We start from the raw sequence: 18,144 nt of genomic DNA, 5'->3' as shown, positions 1-18,144 counted from the left end.
AATTCCGAGATATACAAGTTGTAGCTCGTGATGACTTTACTATTTCCTGTGGGTTTCAAGATCATATCTCAACAACTGTGGGCTTGGTGGGATTGCAAACTTCGAAATTTACGTTTCGAGGTAGGGTCACTTGACCTGACCTGGTGACCTGACCATAGGTCACCTGGGGTCAAAATTTTTACTCAAGGTGTGCAAAAGTTGGGAGAACAGGTATGCAAAATTTGGCGGCGCTACGCGCCGCCGTTTTCTCGCGAGTTGCGAAAAACCACAGGGGGGGGGGGTTGAAAACAACCCCCCCTGCAGTGCGCGTGTTAAACATAGTCTCTGCACAGTCGCCTTTCTGTGAGACATTTTAGTGAAAATGAAGGCATTTTTAGCAAGGCTATCTGTTAAAAAAGTACATGTATTGAGGAGAGGGGAATGGCTCTACTTTTTAACGGTAAACCATAGTGCACAACTGTCCGTTCAAACTGTGCAGCAAACACGGCTTTACGTTGCGGCACAAGCTTATAAGAGACTTGCATGCTCGAGGAATTATGTATAGTGGCATTTCTCGTATCTATGACTCGTGACCATGATGCTCCGACACCGAGCTGTAGGTGTTTACGTTGCCACGCATTGACCAAGTGACCAGGGCCGTCCATCCCCGATCGACCTGAGGTATTGACCGCGACACTGGCCCTGCCCGATGTGACGACTAGCCGAAAAAAACAACGAACGAACTGCAGGGAAAGGAAGCCTGCGCGTTGCGATAGCTGACATAAATGACATAAATTTGTAATTGGTTCCCGCCTCCGGCATTAGAGATTCGTAAATCAGAAAAAAATCTAAGCCTACTTTAGATGCAAATCGACTTGTCTTCAAGTCAAGAACTGCAATAATATGCTGGTGGTGGATGACGAATGAAAAGGTTAATTCTTTTATAGAGTACTACCTCTTCTCGAATGCATAACGCTAAGTCAACGTAACACTGACGCTCGCCGGACGACCTATTGGTTTTCTACATACGCGCCGGCCGAGGGGGGGGGGGTACGACCCCCCTCGCCGTTTCTTCCCTGGTGGAGCTAGCGCATCGCAGAAAAAACGAGCGTGTGCGCCATGGGTGTCGATTTGTATACTTTTGGGGGTGCTGCAGCACCCCCAATGCTCAAATGAGCACCCCCAATGGTTTTCCGGGCACCCCCAAATGTTCCAGTCAGCACCCCCAATTATTTTGTCCCTCAATAACTCCCACTAACTCTGCTTGAGGAAAATAATTGGTTCCGCAGTCTTTCACTACTAAAAATAAAACAATTACGCAATTTACAATGCATGAAATAAAAATGTAAAGAAAAGAAAAGTTAGTCTTAAGAAGAAGGGCGAAAAAAGACGTTAACCCGCGCGGGGCTGGGGTCTCCAGCCGAACGCGCGGGGCTGGGGGGGGGGGGGTAAATTTTACCCCCCCTGTTATCTCCCGAACTAATGGTCCGATTTGGAAAATTCAAACGCCAATCGAAAGCTCTCATCACGAACTACTAAAAACATGTACTTAATTTAAAGTTTGAGGTCAAGGTCAAGGTCAGGTCAAGGGTACAAATTGCAAGTTTCTACAGTATCGGCCTTGCACCGTAGTTGCCGAAGAATGGAGTCATGGACTGAGACTGATCGCCCAAAACGTGTTCTTAGGCTACCAAGACAATATTAGTTGCATACAATATCATTCAGAGGTCAAGGTCAAGGTCAGGTCAGGTCAGGTCAGGTCACCAAAAAACAAAATATAGAAAAGGGCATGTGCGACACATGTTTTATGGGTCATTTTACTCATAGAATTCAATAAGCACACTCAATAAGTGATATGGACCACCTCTGGATGAATTTCAGGTCGAGGTCAGGTCAAGGTCAGGTCAAGTGAGGTCAAATTTTGAAGTTGGTTGTTAAGGCCTAAAAAGGTGTCTATCTGATGCAGTTTTTCACGGCGAATCGAATGGTGCTATTTTTGTTTCCGTACGAGGTCTAGAACTTCCAAAAAAGTCATTTTTCAAAAATTTTGTGTGTCGTGACGTCATAAAATTTTGAATAACTCCCACATTTTTTAACCGATTCTTCTAAAATTTGGTATGTAGGTGCATATAGACCACTTCTCTGACATATATTCCGGTTTTTTCGATAGACTCAAAATTTTGGATTTTATAATGATTTTCCCCAAAAAATCAGTTTTTTGAAAAAATTTAGGCCAAAATCCAAAATTTTCAAAAAACCGAGATAGCCATTTGATAGACAAAGTAAAATTACGTATAACCTTTTTTGTTACGTCTTGATTACTTTAAAAATGAAGATGTTAGCGGCGTTTGAACTTTTGCCGTTTTTGAGGCGAAAATGGCGAACATGACGTCACTAAAACGTCAATTTCTCAAACATTTTCCGACGGATTTCGCTCAGATTTTCAGGGAAGGTGTCAAATTGATGTAAGAAAAGGTACTGAAAGTTTGGCGGCGCTGCGCGCCGCCGTTTTTGAGATATCGCAAAAATTCGCGAGGGGGGGTAAAATTTACCCCCCCCCCAGCCCCGCGCGGGTTAAGCTGAGGACTGCAGAGACACTGGTGTGGGTCCGTCGTACACGAGTGTCTGACCCTTAGAGCTGAGGGGTGTTCACGGGCACCGCACACTGCTGCGTGCGGTGTGTGCGGTGCGTCCAGCAGGCGTGGGGGTAGGGGATGGGTAGGCGGTTCTGACGTCACGGCTGCGTGCGGTGGACGGTCCGCTGTGGCCAGTCCCGACCGGCCACAGCGATCGCTGTGTGCGGTGACGGAAGGCTGACGTAGGGACGCAGTGGGCGGAGCTTCGAGGCTGTGTGCGGTCCGACCGCACATAGGGCCCGTGAACAGCCCTCCGATAACGCGTACCCTTTACAAGCCGGCAGGGGGCTCCAGATACCGGCGACGGGCCCTCAGAGGCCGGCAAAGGGCCATCAGATGCCGGTGGTACCTTCAGAAACCCTGTGGAGTCGTCTTTAGAGACCGGCACGGACTCAGACGCCGATGGGGCCCTCAGAGTCGCCGGTGTGGGGCCTTCAAATGTCACCGGTGGGTGGCCGTCATATGTGCACTTGTGGGCAGGGATGCGGAGCCGTGGAAATTTCAGACGGCTCCGGCTCCGGCTCCGGAGAAAAAATCGCTCCAGCTCCGGCTCCGGCTCCGGGTGAAATGTCAATACGGCTCCGGCTCCGGCTCCGGCTCCGAGTAAAATGGTCCGGCTCCGGCGGCTCCGGCTCCGGCTCCGGCTTCTACTCAGTACATTCCCTATGCGATTAATTAAATACGGGTGGAAGAAAAAAGGCGATTGGATTGGCACACGTTGTTTCTGTATTTGCATAACAAGGATATTTGGAATACCACATGTTTTACTGCTTTGTACTGTCAAACCGAGTTAGGTCAATATTTTTTTCCTCGGAGCCGGAGTCGCCCCTTTTTTGACGGCTCCGGCTCCGGCTCCGGCTCCGGGCTGTGTTGTTTCACGGCTCCGGCTCCGGATCCGGCTCCGGGCAAAATATACCGGCTCCGGCGGCTCCGGCTCCAGCTCCGGCTCCGGCTCCGGCTCCGCATCCCTGCTTGTGGGGCCTTCAGAAGCGACGGTGTTGGGCCCTCAGAGCCGCCGATATAGGGCCTTAACCCTATTCCTGGCGGGGGGGGGTGCCTCAGGAGCCCCCCCCTGAGGTTTTTTGGTTATATCTCCCAAACGCGTTGAGCTAGGAAGCTCAAATTTTCTGACTTTTCCTAAAAGGCTTCTACGCAACATGTCTGAAAATTTTGAGTTGATCTGACCTCAGGTCAGGTCACCAGAGGCGGTTTGCTGACGCTACCTCAGAAAAGTTTGCAATCACGCCAGAGCTAGAGTTTTTGACCGATCAATTTCTTCTCTTCAGGGTTTAGTTAGGGTACCGGTATGTGCAATTTGTATATCTCGGAATTTTGATATCGGTGACCTAAGGTCAGGTCAATTTCGCGACCTCCCCATTATAAGTCAATGGGGGAAAAATCAACTCCCTGTTTTTACCACTAAAACGGGTCGGAATGGCCCCATATACCATACATGACTTCATATACGATCAACCTTCACTACCTTGAGGTCTGTTTTGCTGTTGGGCAGCTGTGAGGTCATGTGACGTCATCAAAGGTCACCAAAGGTTTTTGGCCAATAACTCCGTACAGGAACAAGATACAGACGCGTGGATGGTCTCATTGTGTTCAGCTCGTCAAGACGCATCGAATGAAATACATGATGACCTCGAGGTCACGTGACCTGAGGTCAACCTTTGACCTTGACCTTTCGAGGTCAACATATATATCATTCGATGCGGATTGACGAGAGGATCACGATGATGCCCTTAGTTTGTTCCTATCTTGACTAATTCGAAAGTTATTCGAGAAAAACTCTCTCCATATCTAGTGCCGCCATTTTGACTTTTTCGACCCCTGTGACGTCATCTTTGACCTGACCTGAAAATGACCTTAGTAAAAATTGTAGATCTTGGCCGTGCGTATCCGATGCCGTTTACCGCTTGTCGCTAGCTTGCTTCGTTCTCGAGATCTCAGGGGGGGGCCGAATCGGCCCCCCCCCGCCAGTTTCTTGTCCCGGCGGAGCCCGCCAGGAATAGGGTTAAGAGGCACTAGTGCGGGGCCCTCAGATATGGCAATGTATGGCCCTCGGAGGCGCCGGTGTAGGTGCTCCACAGTTGCCGGTGATGGCCCTCACAGGCGCCGTTGTGGGGGCTCTCAGAGACACTGGTTTAGGGCCATCACAGGCGCGCGTGTGGCCCTCAGAACTGCTGTTACGGAACGGACCCTTCATAGGCCGACAAGAAGATATCAAGAGGTCACCGGTGCCTTCAGGAGCCTTGTGGGGTTCTCAGAGACCGAACATGGTGCTCTCAGACGCCGCTGTGACCCTCCGAGTCACCTGTGTGGGACCGTCAGGGTCGCTGGTAACTGACGAGGGTATCGCCGTCAGATCCGGGGTTTGGGTCGATACGGCTCTATTCCGGCTAGCCAGTATATGCCGTAGCGCTCCCGGGTTGTTATGGTTCCGAACCGCCAAGTCTGGCTCAAGTCAGTCAGACTCCCTGCCATGGCTCAAGTCCGGCTCCCTACGACCAGGTCCGGCTGCACCTCATAGCTGCTCTGGCTTACTGTTGCTGAAGTACGGTGGAGGTACGGCACGGCTGATGCGGCATAAGTCCGGCTGTGATGCGGGCGAGCTCCGGTATCGTGTGTCAGCTCCAGTAGAGCCCCAGACCTTGCCCGTACTTTAGCCGGAGCAAATGCCAGAGCTAGCCAGAGTAAGACCAGCTACGGCCAGGACCAAATTTGCTGGCTGGGAATAGGCCGGTTAAGACCCCCATAGTCCGACATGTGGCCCTCCGAAGCCGGTAAGGGGCCCTCAGAGGCCGCCAAGTGGCCCTCAGAGACTGGCTTGGGGCCCTTGTGGAGATCTTAGTGTTGGTACTTGTGGGCCCATGAGGGGTTTTTACGAGCCCCGTGGATCCCTTCTATGTCCAAATATGGCCAGCATTGACCCTTAGCGGCCAATTGGCGCCGGGCACGTGCTTCACGGCCCACCTGGCTACGCCACTGGGGAAAATCGTAAACCCGTAAATATCCAAATGCGATCACCTGTCATTTTTCATCGATATTGGGATCGTCTGATTACCGCCAGAGCCTCGTAGCTACCGTTGCCTCCGCGCAATGTCCGCCCCTGCGGACCGCAGCGGCTGCTGCACCGGTGCTAATCACCGTCATTGGTTTGTCACCTTATTACAGAGGTGTCGGGGCTGCTGCCATGCTGCCGGCAAATATATTTTTTTCGGAAAGATGTTTATGTAATCAGGTAGCCAAGTACTAGGACGAGCAGAATGATTTGCAAGAAGAACGTTCTGCCCTTGGGAAATGTTAGTATATAGAAATCCCGGCATTATCAGTACCTTATGGTGATAACCAACCCCGCCTTGTACGGTTGTGCCGCATGGCAAAGCTGCAATCTGTCACCCGGTGCAGCGGTTGAGCACCCCCAACCATTTTGAAAAATCGACACCCCTGGTGCGCCGTTACGAGACGCAGATATTTTTTTATAAATTTAGTCCGAACCTTTTGATAAGAAGGACTCACAAGGACAGAGCCACCGCTAAGCGAAGCTTGTTGCGGTGACCCTGCCCTCTACCCTCCGATCGCGCAATTCCAGTGCTATGGCAGAATTCAGAGTCCAAAGTTTAACGTGCGCACATAGCCGCGCACGGCCGGTCCCCTCACTGACTTCGCCTGGCTACGGCCTGCCACCAACCGCAACCATACCTGTCAGGAGGCCCATAAATGTCGAGCGCCCGTCGCGCTTCGAACCCGGACTGTTATAACCGGGAACGCGTGCTCTCACCACGCGGAGTCCAACGCTCTACCAACTGAGCTACGGGACCGGCGAATACCCGATTGAAAGATTGATACCCGATTTTAAGGTCCTAGGTCAACCGGTGACCTCTGAGGTCAGGTCAAGTGCACCAAGGTACGGTTTCGTTTTTGGTGAATAACTTCGCAAAAAACGGTCGCAGAGCCGCGATTTTGGCAGCATCGTGTTCGCCTCGCGCAGGCGCGTCGAATGATAAACTTTTTATTTGGGTGAGGTCAACTTCGGGTGTTGACCTCAGGTCACGGTCAGGTCAGCACCCCCAGGTCACGAAATCGGTCGAAGTAGGTCATGTCGCATGTCATTCGATTCGGCAGGTCTTCCTGAGTTCATTGGTGGCTTTCCCGACTCGCTAGCTCAATTTGACGCAAGGTCAACATTGCAAAAGTGACGCATCTTATCTTGCAAGGAGTGCACCAAATCACGGTTCTGTGTGCTTGAGATAGTTGGATATCGTTCCCGGCGCCAGAATAGCAGTTTTCATTTTTCCCCATTGACTTATAAAGGTGAGGTCACGAAAATGACCTGACCTCATATGACCTTTACGAAAAATCCGAGATATACAAGTTGTGAGACTAGTAATGGATATTAGATCCTGCAAGTTTCATTTTCCTGTGAAATCTACTCCGGCAGTGAGGGCGTTGCGAAGTTGCGACATCTGAAGACCGTGCAGAAGTTCGCTTATGACGTCACAGGTCAGTGACCTGACCTGACCCGAAAATGCGGTTGGTGTCAAAAGATCCGGCTTGAATCAACGGTCAGGAATGTTAAGTTTCAGCTCTCTATCGCCAGCGTGTTCGGAGCTATCGCGAAAAAACCTATGGGGGGGGCGGCACCCGCCCCCCCCCCCCCCCTCGGCCGGCGAGGGTTAAGCCGTCTGCGTCATTGGCGTCGCCCACGCTGAGTCGGCACCTATGATGCACATTGCACAAGTGGACTGATCGTGATTTCAAGTTGCGCACTTGTGTAGCTGTCTAGCTGATGCGAAACGCTGACGGTGATTTTTCATCTAGCGACATCACAGTCACCGATAACGTTCCCGGACGAAGCACACCTAAGTAGCTTATGTATCTATAACCTCAGAGTTCGTAGCAGGTGGCGAGTTGCAGCTTGTTGTTGCTTGTTGCATAAAGTGTGTCTCAGAATGCACTGCTGCGTGAAGCTGAGCAGAGTACCTAAGGCTCGGATGTCAGAATATCTAGGGACAAAGCTGAGATCACAGATGTCTAAATGCCGAAAAGTGTGCGTCTCAGCACTCAGGCTACCGTGAGACAAAGCCAAAAGCTCATATTGGTCGCTTATTCTCTCTTAATTTCTTCCGTACCTTCCATTCCTCTTCTCCACTTTCCATTCCACTCCTCCCCTTATCGTCCTCACTCTTATCCTCCAAACATTTTCTCTGCTCCCTATTTATCTTCCTATTTATTTCCCCAATCTTTGCCTATACAGGGGTGGGCAGATAAATTGGGACAAATTTCAACTTCCTCTAAAACGACAATTTTTTGAGTGATTAAGATAATTTTTGAACATGAATATAGGCTAATGAATACTTTTCCATGCTATGCAGGTTGCGTTGTAATTTTGAGTCGGCTGGTCACAGAACGTGGGCTTAAGCAAGTCACTATCAACTTAGTCCGCGCCCACATGCATGCCAATACTCTAATTATGCTCCATCAAATGGCTGAAAGTAGTGTGTATCGAACAGACGTAAACGTTGGAGGAAGAGAAGATGTTGAATTATCCTTACATACTTATTGCATTGACACCGGCCGCTCCCCCGGTTTTCCAGGGGGGCTAAAAGGCAAAATTCAGTTAAATCAGAGGATCCTCGCGAAAACAGTGGCGCGAGCTTACAACGAAGGTAGCCGCGCCATGAGAAAGCGATATACCAGCACCTCAAACATGTACTCTTATGCATTGATGCATATCAACCTGTTATCATAGATGTTGAAGCAGCTGTGACGTTAAAAAGATCGTTTCCTCTTGAAGGGCTTGGAGAAGCGAGCAAGCACGTGCAGGTCTTTTTCGACGATGGTATCCCCATAACCGAACATATGAACAACCGCAAACACCATGAAACATCGCAACCAGCCCAGAAGACGTGATCTTAGTTCCAAAAAGCATGCAGCAGAGCTCGGTGATGGCATTCCACTCGGTGACTTCTGACGGCCACGTGGGGCCCCCTTATTTTACGGAATCGGGAGGGGGTTCGCCATTACAGCGTACCTAACCATTATTCCGGCAGTTCGAATCAACAAGATGGAAGAAGGCAACATTCTGCATGGAGTGATGCTCTTCGAAGAGTCAGCTCCCCGGCATACAGTAAATTAAATACAAAATCTCCTGAAACGGAGGATCCCGCAATTTGTACCCAAGGGAAAATGCCCCCTTCCTCATTAAACCTCAGCCCACACAAGTTCTGGTTGCTGGGGCGTTTTTGCGGGTGAGTCTAACGAACGTCCCCATGTGACTGTGGCGAGCCTCAGCAGTGCCAGTTGGCTACAATTACGAGCCATTTCAGACGGGAGATCTCGCCGCGCGTGCGGCCAGTCCAGGCACCGATAAGGACTGATGCAGGTGGACCACGGTGACCATATTTGGTGATAAATGTGTGAAATTGGTGTGACAATATGTGATCAAAATTTGAAATGCCTACGTTTACAAATTTCTAAGCTACGGCGTTCTGAATGCAAATATGTATTTTGTCCCAATTTATCTGCCCAACCCTGTATAACTCCCTATTTACCTCTTTCTATAATCCCTCTCTTCCACGTCTCAATCCCCAGCAATTATTCCTCCACCCACCTGACTCTTGACGTTCCTGCTGTTGAGGCACACGTTGACGCTCCAGGCGTTGCGCTTCTTGCTGAGGACCTTGCGGAAGTTGCTGGGATCGGCCTCGACCAGCAGACCCGTCCAGCCGAGGAACCTCTCCATGAACAGGGTGTTGGAGCGAGTCTCACCGTCCAACGCCCCGCATTCGACGAAAAAGCCGTTCCGCTGAAGAACGAGAGGGGAGGGAAGAGTTGAATCATAGCCAGAGTATGCATGGTAGGAGATGGGTGGCGTGTGTGAAGTTGCGAAGGGTTGAATGATGATAATTGCGAGGTTACCTACTGCTGAATTATTTCATTTGGACTCGGTGACTTAAGCTGGATAATTAAAAATGTTGCATCTCACAGTTATATGATTTTTTATAGCTATTAATAGCAAGTCATTTTGTTTTACATTATTCGTAATTAGGAAAAATACAAAGAATATATTTATTCTGCGTCTCGTTTGACCTTCTTATGGGTCACTATTCACCATCCATTCTCAGCGCGTTGTGGCTCCATGGATTTTCTTGAACTTAACCCTGTGGTTTCCCCCACAATTATCCTCGCCCGTCCCAAATACTCCCGTACCATGTTCTTGAGTGCCTCCAGGATCACTTTGGTCTGTCCTCTCGAGGGGTCCTTCTTCAGATTCTCCTGCAGGTTGTAAGGCTCGTAGGAGGGCGGCTTCAGATAGTTGGCTCGGATGTCCTCGATCATGATCTGTTCATGCGGTAGAAGTTGAGGTTGCTGTAGATCGGGAACGTACGGAATTTCTGCGTGAGAGAAATGAAGCAAGTTTAGAAACGTACATCAGACCAGCAGTGTGAGCACATGTACGACCCTCCAGGCATTTAGTAGTTGGTTGCCAACATCACAATAAGCGATCTGCATTGATGAATGCGTCTAATGGCTGTTGAAAACCATTGCCGAAGTGCATGCACGAGCCCTCTTCTCATTTCTATTGAGTCATTTTACAGGAGTGTCTCTGTCATTCAAAGTTATTACACCAAAAGCACATGAAGCTAACCAACCACTCTTTTGCTGGAGGGCCGTACATACAAGGATGGTCTTTTATCTCGCTTATTGGAATAATGCAAAAAATTATTGTTTTAGATAAGACAAGCTGTGCGAGAGTTCAGTTATTTCGACACACTTATAACGAATATACCTAAGTTGCATAAGAATATTATGTAATGAGTGAACAATGCACAGGCATCTTCAACAAGCATAAAATCAAAAATGTTAACCCGCGACCTGGTGGGGGGGCTATTTTTTGCCCCCCCCCCCTCCAGACTTTTCGAGATATCTCCAGAACCGCTGCGCCGATCGTCACAAACTTTCAGTACCCTCCCGGACATCAATTTTACACATTGTGACCAAAATTTTTTCCAAAGCCTATGATAGGTTGGCCGGAAATGACGTCAGAGTGACGTCATGTTCTGCCGTTTTCGACCCAAAAAAGGGTTTCGCGGGAAGAGCTGTCAGGCCTATAGCTTTGCAAATACAGAAAAATCACAAGGACATAAAAGCTGTAGAATCAACAGGGCTACAAAACTGCACTCTCGGATTTTTGAAATTTTTGAATTTTGACCCCCAAAAATAAAAAAAATAATGTTTTTTGATATAATAATCGAAAAATCCAAAAAGTTTTTTGAATTTCGCAAAAAACGGAATATATGTGATAGTCCTTACCGCCTTCCATCCACATACCAAATTTGAGATTGATACCTCTTTTTTTGGCGAAGTTATAGCGAAAAAAAACTGTTCAAAATTGATGACCTCAAATTTTCAAACTCAATTTTTAGCAATTCTAGACCCCGTAGCGCAAAACAAAGACCACCATTAGACTCCCCGTGACGAGCTGCATCGAATCAATACCCATTTTATGCAAAACTATCAACTTTAAAATTTGACCTTTTTTGGCCTGACCTTGACCTGACCTTGACCTGAACTTGACCAGAAAGTGACCAAAGCCGTACCTGATAGTCTTGTAACCAGCACCATTGAGTTGGAAATGAAAAAAATTGGCCATGAAACATGCATCACATAACCTTTATAAAGTTGGGCTCATGTGACCTGACCTGTGACCCTTAGTGACCTGACCTGTGACCTGACCTGGTATTGTCAGTGACCTCTAATAGCAACATATCTACTAGGCAACTGACGCCCTATCGCTGATTCTCGACAAAATGCGTTTTCCTCGGTGTTATAGCGCATTCCCTAGAAGACCCGTGAACGGTGAAACATTTCATCTTTGACCTGACCTGTGACGTCATCGGTGACCCCGAGGTCAATGAAATTTGGTTTCCTTCGACAAATTTGACAGGCCTTTCGAACGCCGTTTGAATTTTGCGGATCCGTCCAGTAGTTTCGGAGATACGAGGGGGGGGGCAAAAAATAGCCCCCCCCACCAGGTCGCGTTATAAACAGACCCCACCAGGGCGCGGGTTAAGCCCCTTCCATGATAACTGCACCTCGCTCATCAGAAGATCTTCCCTCATTCCTATAGTGCTCGGTCGAAGTGCCGTCCTTATCGAAGCAACGGTAGCAGGCGCACCCCCATCCAGTGGCGTATCCAAGGGGGGACCCTGGGGGTCCTAGGATCCCCCCTGGAGCAAAAACGAATTTTTTTTTACTCGAAAAAAAAATAAAAACACTTTGAGGGCCCTTTTCACCACTTACATTTTTTTTTTTACATAATGAAAAGTATCAATTACATTTTTAGGGACCCTTTTAGGACTATCAGAGGACCCCTTTAGGCCAACGAGGGACCTTGTAGAGTAAATTAAGGGCCCTTTACAACGAACAGGACCTTCTCAGGCACACAGAGGGCCCTCTCAGGCTCTCAGAGGGCCCTCTCAAGCACTCAGAGGGCCCTCTCAGGCCCGAGGGCCCTCTCAGACATCTCGAAGAGGTCGAAAAGAGCCCTCTGAGCTCAAAGAGGGCCCTCTGAGATAAAAAAGGGCCCTCGGAGGCAACAGAGGGCCCTACAATGCAACAATAGAGCCCCCTGTGGTCACCAAAGGGCCCTCTGAGGCGAAAAGGGGGTCGTTTTAGGCAAACAGAGGGCCCTTTGAGGCAAACAGAGAGCCCTCTGAAGGGGCGAATAAAAGGACCCTCTGAGACGAACGGGGGCCAGAGCCCAGATGGCCCTCTCAGGCACTCAGATGGCTCTCTCAGACACTCAGAGGGCCCTCTCAGGCACTCAGAGGGCCCTCTCAAGCACTCAGAGGGCCCTCTCAGGCACACATAGGGCCCCCTCAGGCACACAGAGGGCCCTCTCAGGTACACATATGGTCCTCTGAGACACACAGAGGGCCCTCTCAGGTACACAGAGGGCCCTCTCAGGCTCACAGAGGGCCCTCTCAGGCACACATAGGGCCCCCTCAGGCACACAGAGGGCCTCTCAGGCAAACAGAGGGCCCTCTCAGACAAACAGAGGGCCCTTTCAGGCACACAGAGGGCCCTCTAAAACACACGGAGGGCCCTCTCAGCTACACAGAGAGCCCTTTCAGGCACACAGAGGGCCCTCTCAAACACACAGAGGGTCCTCTCAGGCACACAGGAGGCCCTCTCAGGCACACAAAGGCCCTCTGAGACACACAAAGGGCCCTCTCAGACACACAGAGGGCCCTCTCAGGTACACATATGGTCCTCTGAGACACACAGAGGGCCCTCTCAGCCACACAGAGGACTCTCTCAGGTACACATAGGGCCCCCTCAGGCACACAGAGGGCCCTCTCAGGTAAACTACACAGAGGGCCCTTTCAGGCACACAGAGGGACCTCTCAAACACACAGTGGGCCCTCTCAGGTACTCAGGGGCCCTCCCAGGCACACAAAGGGTCCGCTAAGACCAGCAGAGGCCTGTTAAGACGAACAGAAGGGCCTCTGAGGTACGAGGGTCAATTTCAGGCCACAAGGTACCCTATGAGGCCACAAGGTACCCTATGAGGCCACCAGACGGCCCTCTTAGATCAAAGATGGTCCCTGGAGGTCACCAGAGGGCCCTCTGAGGTGAACAAAGGGCCCTCACAGCCACCTCAAAGAGGGCCCTCTGAGATCGAAGAGGTCAAAGAGATCAAAGAGGGCCCTCTAAGGCGAATGGAGGGCCTTCAAAGGCCACAAAGTGCCCTCTCAGGTCACTGGAGGGCCTTCTGAGGTGATATGATGCTATGTCAGACCACCATGAGCCCTATGAGGTCATCAGGCCCTCTGAGATCAAAGAGGGTCCTTGGAAGTCATCGGAGGACCCCTTGAGGCCCCTTGAGGCGAACAAAGGCCAGAGGGCCCCCTTAGACACCACAAAGAAGTAAAAAAGATCCCTCTGAGTTCAAAGACAGCTCTCTGAGATGTAATAGGGCCATTTGAGGCCTCTGAGGGCCCTCTGATGCCACAGAGAGGCGCCCGCTGATACCAAAATAGGGTCCTCTGAAGTCTGAAGCCACCAGAGGGCCCTCTGAGGCGAATAGCGGGTCCTCACATCCACTTCAAAGAGGGCCGTCTGAAAATCAACTGGCCCTCGGAGTCAGTGTCCCAAAATTGTATTTTGGCTTGGGTGTCAGAGGGGGAAATAGGTCACCCAAAAGGGGGATAAGAGTGGACAATTGTCAGTCACAGGGCAGCCGGAGCCCTCTGAGAAGGTCACTTGAGCCTTACACCAGAGGGCCCTCTGAGGTGATATGAAGGCTATGTCAGGCCACTATGGGCTCTATGAGGTCAGCAGGCACTCTGAGGTAAAGACTGGCCCTCTGAGGGGAACAGAGGGCCCTTTAGGACAATCAGAGGACTTTTTAGGCCAACTAGGGGCCTTAAGAGGTCAACAAAGGGCCCTTTGGGACACAAACAGGGTCTCTCAGGCCACCAGGGGCCTCATGTATTAGACAAACATACGGCCATCTGAAGTAAAAGAGGACCTTTTGAGGTAAACAAGGGCCCCTGGAGAGAAAACAAAGGGCAATTTCAGGTACCCAGAAGGTCCATGGAGGCCACTAGAGTGCCCTTTGAGGCCAGTGATGGTCTGCAGAGGCCATCAGAGGGTCCCTCTGAGGGTAACAGAGGGTCCTTAACCCTATTAGTGGCAGGGGGGAGGGTTGTTTTTATCCACCCCTCAGGTTTTTCGGGAATATCTCCGAAACCGCTGAAGCTACGATGCTGAAATTTTCTGACTTTTCCTAAAACTAAATTGGGCTTATTCCCTGAAAATTTCAAGTTCATAACTTTGCCAGGGGCGGCTCCAGAGCACTGGGAATTGGGGGTCCTATTCGTGAAGCGAGTCATTTGGGCGAAGATCACGATGCTGCACCAGTTTTACGAACAGTGAATGAAAGGTATCATGTGATAACATATACAGTTATTGTGCATCCTCTTTTGACACGTTTTTGCTATAATAGGCGGATCCAGGCGTCCAAAAAGGGGGGTTATGTTTTACCTCCCAACATAGGTGCCCTGACACCGCCTATGCATGACCAATACAATTGTAGTCGTTCTCTCATAAGAAAATTGTAACATAACAAGACCATTACCACCCTTTTTAGAAACAGTACCAACAAAAACCTTATTTACTATACTTTTTGTGTACCTCCAATCTCAATGATCTGTATCCGCCTATGATTTTTGAAAATGCATATTTTTAGGATCCATGTGAATTCCTGGTTCATTCTCTATCGATCGGCAAAAGTTGCGTTAGGATTGGTTCAGAAACCTGGCCGTGATAAACAGTCTAAAATGTATCTGCAATTTGCCCGTTTTTACCCCCCTCTACCCCCCCTGTTGACATTTTTTAATTTTTATTTTTTAGAAATGTAGATCACGTTGAGCGAAATCGAATGCCGTTTGAATTTTGAAAATCGGCCCGTTAGATCTCGAGATATCAAGGGGGGGTCGTAAACAGCCCCCCCCCCTGCCACTAATAGGGGTATACCAGGAGCCTGCCACTAATAGGGTTAAGACGACCAGAGGCCCTCCTTGAAAATGCAGGTGTCACAAGGCCCGGTTTGCATCAAAGGTCAGGTACCTATGCCCAGTTTTGGCTCTCTGTTGCCGACGTGTTCCGAGCTGTCGCAAAAAAAAAAAACGATGTGGTGGCACCCACCCTCCCACTCGGCCGGCCAGGGTCCTTCTAACCAGGGATGCGGAGCCGTGGAAATTTCAGACGTCTCCGGCTCCAGCGCTGGAGAAAAAATCTGATTCGGCTGCGGCTCCGGCTCCGAGTAAAATGGTCCAGCTCCGGCGGCTCCGGCTCCAATACTCAGTACATCCTCTATACAATTAAATACGGGTGGAAGAGAAAAGATGAAGGATTGGTTCACGTTGCTTCTGTATCTGCATAACAAGGATATTTTGAATACCACATGTTTTACTGCCTTGTACTGTCAAACCGAACTATGTAGGTCAATAATTTTTTCCTCTTCAAAAAAGCAGCCGGAGTCGCCGCCTTTTTGGACGGCTCCGGCTCCAGCTCCGGCTCCACACCCCTGCTTCTAACTCGGCTTCTGAGCCACGTACCAGCACGCCAAAGGCAGCGTTCCAAAGGACGCAAACAGTAATGACGAAATTACTCTGGTCACTTTTTAGATTAGGTCAAAGGTCAGTTCACATAGGTCATCCAAGGCTAAATTTCGCCAACTTTCTGGTCCAATTTCGACAATTTTCAACAAGCCACCGCATCACTCGGAAATGAATGCCGTGCCGGGGAAAAGCGTACTTAATAGCTCTTTTAACCCGCGCCGGGCCGGTGCTCTGAGATTCCGCGACGGGCCGGAAGGGGGGTGTGTCTGAACACCCCCCCCCCCATTCTAACTCGGCTCCTGGGCCACGTAGCGACACGCGAAAAGCGGCAATCGAAAGAACGTCCAAAATAAGGACGAAAACACTAAGGTCATTTTTGGGTCAGGTCAAAGGTCAGGTCACCAAGGGTCACCAAAGGTAAAATGTTGACTATTTCAACATTTTGGAAACTGCCAACGACTATCTCGGGGGAACCGATAGAGCTACAGCGCCAGAGAAAAGAGCATTCAATAGCCCTTTTACAGACCTTTCCGATTAATGTTCTCAGATTTGACCTCAGGTCAACGGTTTAGCCTCCAGAGGGCAAAAACTCCAAAAATAGCCGTTTTTACGAACAGCGTTTTTTCGGCAAAGCGTTTTTCGAAAAACTTTTGACTCAAAAAGAGTCATGACATTAATTTTGCCAGCATCGTGTTCCTCTCGTCGAGACGCGTCGAATGAACTATAATTGGACCTTGAAAGGTCAACTTGAAAATTTGACCTCAGGTCAAGGTCATGACCTGACCGGAAAATGTCATGTTGCATATCAGTCGATCCGCAACGTCGAGTCGAACACATCTAAGGCGTTTTCAGTGGCGAAAAACTGTTAGATTCTGTTCGTGACCTGAGATGACCTCGGGGACATAACGAGGGGTTACAGTTGCCATTTTCCGATTCAGTGTGCCAATTTTACTTACATTTCGATGTTAGAGAGTGTCTAGAATAGCGTTCGTGCAAAACAGACGCTTTTCAATTTTCTCCCATTGACTGATTGGTAATGGAGAGGCCGCGATATTGACCTGACCTTAGGTCACCGATATCAAAATTCCGAGATAAACATTTTATAGATAATGTTGCTCTTATCAATCGCTGAAAGTTTCAAGGCAATCGATCAATCGGTGTAGCTATGACGAGCATTCTTATTTTTTTCTGAGGTGAGGTCACTTGGCGTGACCTGGTGACCTGACCTAAGGCGACCTGGGTCTGAAATTTTCACAACATGTGCGGAAATAATGCACAAACAGGTCGCCGCCGTTTTTGAGATATTAGCGAAAAACCGCGGGGGGTGTTCAAACACCCCTCCCCCCCGGCCCGGCGCTGGTTAACACCCGTTTCGCCGTTTCCATCCTCAGGACATTCAAATCCTTCTCCTCCATGCCGCAACCCATGATCCAGGCTGGACCTGGACGGGCAACTTTATACCATGCGGGCGGCTCCCATTGGAGCGCACTGAAGCTCCTAAGGAAGCACACTCGTAACCGGGAGCAGTGAGCACTTGGGGGGCTGGTCGGCCTGTCCTGTTGGACAGGCTCAGCCCCGGTGACTCACCAAGGTGCCCGCCCAGACCAATGTCTCCCTCAATTCCTATCATCCTTCCGGCCCTGAAATGGTCTGGTCAGACCGAAAGGGCATAGCCCAACAAAACAAACAAAACTCTTTTGACACTCTTTCTGTAATTTGTGCTCAGATTTGACCTAGGGTCAACGCTCCAGCCTGGGCCCAACCCATGGCGGGGCTAAACTGTGCTCAGATTTGACATAGGCCTGTTAATTGTACACCTTTTATCTCGGAACATTTTTATGTTTCTACAGCTCTGTAGGGCTGACAGCTCTTCCTGCGAAACCTTTTTTGGGTCGAAAATGGCAGAACATGACGTCATTTGCGGCCAACCTATCATAGCCTCTGGAAAAAAAAATTGGTCGCAATGTGTAAAATGGATGCCCGTAGAGGTCCTGAAAGTTTGGTGGGGATATCTGCAGTCATTTAGGAGATAGCTACGGAAGAGGACAGGGGGCCTTTCGCCCCCCCACGGGACGCGGGTTGAACGCCCTTTCAACTCAGGCTACAAGGGCCCTTTTGCCACTGAAGGGCCCTTTCAACCCAGTCAGTCAAGGGCCCTTTTGACTGCGGATCCCCCCTGAGAGAAATCCTAGATACGCCACTGCCCCCATCCACTCCATCACATCGATATAGAGAACTGATAGCAGCGATAGTCGCGGTAGACAACGAAGACACTCACTGCCAGTGCCTATAACCATGAACATGATCGAGCGCAACTGCACATATCTGCCGTCTTTAGTTTTTATACGTTAGATATAGCTTTCACCTGTTGTGAAACAGAAAACTGTAAG

The 18,144-nt window shown here is 49.6% G+C and overlaps 1 protein-coding gene across 2 annotated transcripts in view; it reads right to left on the bottom strand.

Moving 5' to 3' along the window:
- LOC122367465 overlaps window positions 1-18,144 on the bottom strand; it is a 60,860-nt gene that overhangs the window by 17,970 nt on the left and 24,746 nt on the right. For both annotated transcript variants that reach the window (XM_043340560.1, XM_043340559.1), the window contains exons 3-4: window positions 9,834-10,018; window positions 9,235-9,429 (exon numbers count right to left, since the gene is read on the bottom strand). In XM_043340560.1, the coding sequence (XP_043196495.1) occupies window positions 9,235-9,429; window positions 9,834-10,018 (380 nt within the window). The remainder of the gene's footprint in view (window positions 1-9,234; window positions 9,430-9,833; window positions 10,019-18,144) is intronic.

This window comes from Amphibalanus amphitrite, unplaced genomic scaffold, assembly GCF_019059575.1.
Source record: "Amphibalanus amphitrite isolate SeventyFive unplaced genomic scaffold, NRLGWU_Aamphi_draft 000871F_arrow, whole genome shotgun sequence".
Classification (NCBI taxonomy): Eukaryota; Metazoa; Arthropoda; class Thecostraca; order Balanomorpha; family Balanidae; genus Amphibalanus; species Amphibalanus amphitrite.
Note: the sequence above shows the minus strand (reverse complement) of the source record. Positions and strands in the feature narration are given on the sequence as shown.